Raw genomic sequence first — 6,296 nt, forward strand, 5'->3', positions numbered from 1 at the left:
AAAAAAAAAAAAACCCACCCCAGGCGTGGTGGCTCACAGCTGTCATCCTAGCACTTTGGGAAGCCAAGGCGAGAAAGGATCACTTGAGCCCAAGAGTTCAAGATCAGCCTGGGCAACATAACAAGACCTCCTCTACAAAAAAATAAAGTAGGTGGGTGTGGTGGCTCTGGCCTGTAATTTTAGCTACTTGAGGGGCAGAGATAGGAGGAAGACCTCTCTTGTGCCAGGGAAGCAGAGGTTGCAGTGACCCAAGATCACAACTACTGCACTCCAGCCTGGATGACAGAATGAGACTCCCTCTCAAAAACAGATAAAAAGATAGCTAGAAAAAAAAAAAAATGAAAGGCTGGGAGCAGTGGCTCATGCCTATAAACCCAACACTTTGAGAGGCTGAGGTGGGCAGATCACTTGAGGTCAGGCGTTCCAGACCAGCCTGGCCAACATGGTGAAACACCATCTCTACTAAAAACATAAAAATTAGCTGGGCGTGGTGGTGCACGCCTGTAATCCCAGCTACTCAGAAGGCTGAGGCAGGAGAATCACTTGAGCCCAGGAGGCGGAGGCTGCAGTGAACCGAAATCGCGCCACTGTACTCCAGCCTGGGTCCCAAGTCTATTGCTCTATCAAGTTGTTAAAAAAAAAAAAATGTAGTCTTAAAAACAGAAAATGCTTTCCAAAAAAAAGTTATTTATCACTGGTATCTAACATAGCCCAAATATTATCTACCGTTTAGCCTCTTTGCTAAGATTCCCAAATACTGATTCTTTTTAAATAAATTGAAACAAGATAAAATTATGCAACGGCATTTAAAAGTACTGTCCTATTTGGACCGTCACAGCAAAAAGCCTAGTATTTTAAGAAGTAAATATTAAAGATACTTTTTAACAATCACAGTATTGAATAAAGTATTAGCACTTACAAGAGTTCATAAAATTTATGCTAATTTAGTTTCCAGCATAATTACACTTTGTAAGGCGAAGAGACAAGGATACTAATGCTGACTGTGCAGTTATTTATTTGCGATGTTTGATGTTTACATTAAGGCCTATTTAAGTAGGAGTTGAAAAAGAAATTGAACATATCTGTCAAAACCTGTCTTCTTCCAGACTAGCACATTCATCTACACAGTGAAAATCGTTATGTGTTTTTTAAAATCTCATTTGAATGAGCCAGCAAGACATGTTTTCCCCAGAATTTTCCCTCTCTCGATGTACAGATCTCTCCCTACCACTTGTCTTTATGTCGTGATGGATGAGGAGTAAAAATAGAAGATTGATCAAAGAATAACCTTGCCTGCCTACCCACCATCCAATTAGCTCAAATCCCTAGCTGGCAGGTTCCCAGTCAACAATGTCTCAATTATAAACACTACGTGTAACGTGACCACAGATCAGCATCCCGCAGGTTCATTTCCCCCACCGCCCCCAATCGGTGTCAGTCTCAGCAAGGACCCAGGAGGTCTGGAGAGTGATGTCCAGCGTCCATCTAAATCCTCAAAGGCCCAGGAAGGAGATGGGCGGGCCAGGTCTCGGCGGAACTGACCTCGAGGGACCTGTCGGGAGTCTCCGGGGGAGGGCCCAACCGGGCCTTTCCCTCCAAGCCCGCAGCCATTCCATAGGGCGCCGGAGACGCCAGAACCTCCCTCCGCCCAGGGCGGCCCTCCCCCAACCCTCCTCCCGAACCCGGGGGAGGGGCGCCCGGAGGAGAAACACCCCTCCCCCACGGGCACTGCCAGTCCACCGCTCACCCCACCCTTAAAAAGCCCGCAGGTCTGCGCCCACCCTCCTAGCCCCGACCTCGGCCAGGGGTGGGCGCAGTGCGGACAGGAGCGCGGGGGGCCGGGCTGCTATACCAACCTCGCTATTGAAGGTCTTCACGGCCTCCATGTTGTCGCTGCGGAGGCCCCCGAGCCCGGCGGCGGAAGAGGCGGCGGCCACTGCGCTGGGTGGGGAGAGCGAGACGCGGGCGGCTGCGTGGCCGCGAGGAGGGGGCGCCGGCGGGAGAGCGGGCCGCTGCGACCTCGGGGCGGAGTGGAAGGGCACGCGCTGGAGGGGAAGGGCTCCCTCAGGGGCAGCGCGGCCCCGGCATGGCCGCTAGTGCGGGCGGAGCGCCGTTCTGGGGAACAGAGGCGCTGCCGGGGCGGGTCGGCGGCGGGCGGGGGAGGGGCTGGGCCGCGGCGCCTTCTCTTCTCCGCCCCGCTCCGTCTCGGTCCCTCACCCTCTAGCCCAGTACCCTACACTCTCCACCCGCTTCTTCCCCTGCCTCCGACAGGCTCCTTTTTCACCTCCCCACCGCTCGGGCCGCAGGAACCAGCAGCGCTCGGCGAAGACAGAGGAGGAAGCGCTGGCAGCAGCGGCTGCGGCATCCAATATGGCCGACCCGAGTCGGGCCGCGCAGCTCGGAGATCCGCGGCGCTGGTCAGCGCGCCCCCTGGCGACTGGACCGTGCGGGCCCCGGCGTCCGCGCGAAAACCATCGAGCGGGCTAGGGCCAGAGCGTCGCCGCCCGGAGGCCCCGCTCGACTCCGCTGCGCTCGCTTGGGCCCCGGGGCCGCCAGCGCCTCGCCCCCTCCCCGCGCCCGGTTGACGCGGGAGCGAGCGCTGCGGCATCTTGGGGAACGCCGAGGCCGACATGTACAGCGGGAGGAGACAGCGCCAAAGCGCGGCTCTAAGAGCCTAAACGTGCCATAGAAGTGGCAAGTTTACGAATTGTGCCCGTTGCCCTTGTTTCCCGGTGGATCGGTCCTTTTGCACAAGCGGCTGGGCTTCGCTGCTTTTCAGAACTTGACTGGACAGTGCCCTAAACATCCGCAGCTCCCCCCCGCCAAGGAAAAGTTCCTGGCCGTCTATTTAGTAACAGCGAACTCAAGCGTTTTAACTGCACTGGGGGGGAACGTTAGAAACAAAAGCCTTGGATCCGGGTTGGGGCAGGCGGCAGGAAAAGCAGGCATGCAGCAGCTCCTTGCAGGAAATGCCCGCTGCATTGGATCCAGAGACTGGAGTGGCACAGACAATGAGTGCATTTGTCTGCAAGGCGGGAAGAGGACCCTAGAGTGCACAACACGTGAACAGGTGAACAGGGAACCCGTCTGTTTCGGAAGATGAATTGTTGTAAAGGAATTTTGCCCTAGGATACTTGGAGTAACGGTAAATACAGCATTACTTAGATGGATTAGGAGATTGCTGCTAGTAAAAAGCCTTCTCTCTCGTGCATTGCAAAATACGATACCAATTTAAAAATACTCATTGAAGTTAAAAGGTAGGGATGTATTGTGGGACCCCGAACACTGCTGTCCTCTTGCTGAAAGTCATTTTTCAACAATCACTCCTCCCAAATTCCCTCAAAGGAAGAGAGGAACACGAGGGCAGAATCGTCCTTTTGGAGAGTTTTGGAATCAAGGTAGTTCCTAAGAGCTGTGCCCAGAGCTCCGTGAAGCTGGGAAAGTAAGGCCCTTCTTGAGAGGTGTCAGAGCCTTCACTCTACTTCCTTGGCAGCTGTAGTATAGGGGTGGCTACTGAGAAGGTAACAGCGGTAACTCCATTAATAAGCGCTTTTATTTTTACTTGCAGAATATCAAATGCTGTCACAAATTTCTCCACCGCCTCCCATCTTCAGGTCTAGTCATGATGATCTCTTACCAACACTTGCAGTAGCCTCCTAACTGGTCCCTTGCTTGTTTTCTTATAGTTCATTTCCAGACAGTAGCTGAGGGATGTTTTTCTTAGACAAATCAGATCAGGTCACTCCCTTGCTTAAATCCCTTAAATACTTTCCCATTGCCCATCAGATAACATCATAACCTCTCACCATGGCCTGAAGGTCCAGCCCAGCCTGCAGCAGCACGCCACCTTCCCTTCTCCCTGGCTCTCCTGCCACACTGGCGTCCTTTCTTTGCTTGACAACAAGCAGCGTTTTCCTAGGTAGGGTAGTTGTGTCTCTTCCCGCAGGGGGCGGTTGCTCCTGTTCTTTCCTCCTCCTTCCTTCAGTCTTCCTGCAAGAGGTCTCCTAATCACTGCATCTAAAGTATAATTTGCTGTGGCTTGCAAAAGTTACTGCACTCAGTCTGTGCATGCCGGGTTCTCACCATCAAAAGTCACTGCTTTGAGGCCGGGCATGGTGGCTCATACCTGTAATCCCAGCACTGTGGGAGGCCTAGGCAGGTTGATCACCTGAGGTTAGGAGTTCGAGACCAGTCTGGCCAACATGGTGAAGCCCATCTCTACTAAAAATACGAAAAAAAAAAAAAAAAAGTAGCCAGGTGTGGTGGCACATGCCTGTAGTCCAGCTAGTCTGGAGGCTGAGGCAGGAAAATTGCTTGAACCTGGGAGTCAAAGGTTGCAGTGAGCCGAGATTGTTCCACTGCACTCCAGCCTGGGCAACAAGAGTGAAGCGCCTTCTCAAAAAAAAAGGTCATTGCTTTGGTTTGTAAGGGATTATTTATTCTGTCATACATGAAATGAATGTTGATGGAATTACTTAGGCCTGAGATTTTAAAATCCAATACAAACTAAAGGATAAAATCAGTTAACATGTTACACAATTTGATTTAATAAAGCTTCCACACTCAGAATGATAACAGAGGGCAGAGTTTAATCAGGGGAAGCTGGGGGTTGGGAGGATAGAGAGCAGCCGAAACACTTTTTTTTTTTTTTTGAGATGGAGTTTTGCTCTTGTCACCCAGGCTGGAGTGCAGTGGCACAATCTCAGCTCACTTTTCCACCACTGGGGTTCAAGCGATTCCCCTGCCTCAGCCTCCAAGTGGCTGGGACTACAGGCATGTGCCACCACTCCTGGCTAATTTTTGTATTTTTAGTAGAGACAGGGCTTCACCATGTTGGCCAGGCTGGTCTCAAACTCCTGCTCTCCGGTGATTCACCCACCTCAGCCTCCCATAGTGCTACGATTACAGGTATGAGCCACCGTGCCTGACCTAAACACAACCTTCCCCTGTAACCAAAAGTCGGAAATGTAGCTGACCCAAGGGAGGGGCTTGAACCAAAATAGAAAACCTAAGAGGCAATGTAATCTCTGCTTATCTACTTAATTTTTCTTTCTATTGCTTTACCCAATTCTCTGTTTTATCTAGTTTTATCTATTACTTTTGGTTTTATAGTTCCAAATGACTAGAGGGCCTGAATGAAGACCTCTCCCTTCCCAGTTCCAAATTCCCAAGGGATGAAATAAGGAATTTCATTGACCCAGCTTGGATTAGGTGACCATCACCAAGAAACTGAAGACCATTAATTTGGTCCTGAAAAGACTGATATGAAATAATGGTCAGGAGTACTCCAGTCATTGGAAGAGATATTTCACATTATAAATTGTGAAACTCAATCTAGTTTCTAGTGTTCTGTAAATGTTATCATCAGACTGTCCCCAAGGACTAAATAGTTTCTAGGAGCAACTTACAGAAACTAATTCAGCTATGGCCAAGAGGTCAGAGTCAAAAATAGTCTAGAGCAGTAGTTACCATAGAACTTTCTGGGGTAGTGGAAATGTTCTGAATCTGTGCTGCCCAATTCAGTAGCACTACCCCTGTGTGGCTGCTGTGCACTTGGAATATGGCTAGGGCAGCTGAGGAAGATAATTTCTAATTTTATTTTACTTTAATTGACTAATGTTTAAGTATGTGGCTAGTGGCTACCATATTGGAAAACATAGGTCTAGCTAGAGGGTACTCACTCCTGTGGATAGGATACTCTTTAGATAAGGGACAATTGTGAGGTGGCACTAAGCAAAATAAATAAAAACTTGTGAATTAACAGCTATTAGAAAGAATAATAGATGTTTATGAGTTACTTCTAAAATGGGGCAAAAGCCTGGAGCATTGTCTAAATTAAAACTAATGCCCACTCAATGGGAAAAAAGAAAACATAGGAAACAAACATTCCAGAATGTTTAGTAAAGTAGGGTATAGCGACAAATGAATTATACTACCAATAAAATAATTTTTAAAAGATTGTGTGAAACTATATGGCAGCTCCTCAAAAAACTAAACATAGAATTGCCATATGATCTAGCAATTTCACTTATGCATATATAGCCAAAAGAACTGAAAGCAGAGACTTGAATGTGCATGTTCAGAACAGTGTTATTCACAATAGCTAAAAGGTGGCGGCAACCCAAGTGTTCATTGATGGATGAATGGATAAACAACATGTGGTACAATGGAATATTCAGCCTTCAAAATGAAGGAAGTTCAAGGCCCGGCACAGTGGCTCACGCCTGTAATCCCAGCACTTTGGGAGGCCAAGGCGGGTGGATCACCTGAGGTCAGGAGTTCGAGACCAGCCTGGC

At 49.3% G+C, this 6,296-nt stretch overlaps 1 protein-coding gene across 7 annotated transcripts in view; it reads right to left on the reverse strand.

Moving 5' to 3' along the window:
• The window catches only part of SCAF8 (SR-related CTD associated factor 8), a 248,254-nt gene extending 245,873 nt beyond the window's left edge, over positions 1-2,381 (reverse strand). For all 7 annotated transcript variants that reach the window (XR_005201851.1, XR_005201857.1, XM_037742039.1 and 4 more), the window contains exon 1: positions 1,857-2,381. Coding sequence is in view for 5 of the 7 variants with exons in the window: in XM_037742039.1 (XP_037597967.1) it covers positions 1,857-1,886 (30 nt within the window). In the remaining 2 variants the exon portion in view is untranslated. The remainder of the gene's footprint in view (positions 1-1,856) is intronic.
• Positions 2,382-6,296: the final 3,915 nt, after the last annotated feature.

This window comes from Cebus imitator, unplaced genomic scaffold (assembly GCF_001604975.1).
Source record: "Cebus imitator isolate Cc_AM_T3 unplaced genomic scaffold, Cebus_imitator-1.0 Scaffold6, whole genome shotgun sequence".
Lineage (NCBI taxonomy): Eukaryota > Metazoa > Chordata > Mammalia > Primates > Cebidae > Cebus > Cebus imitator.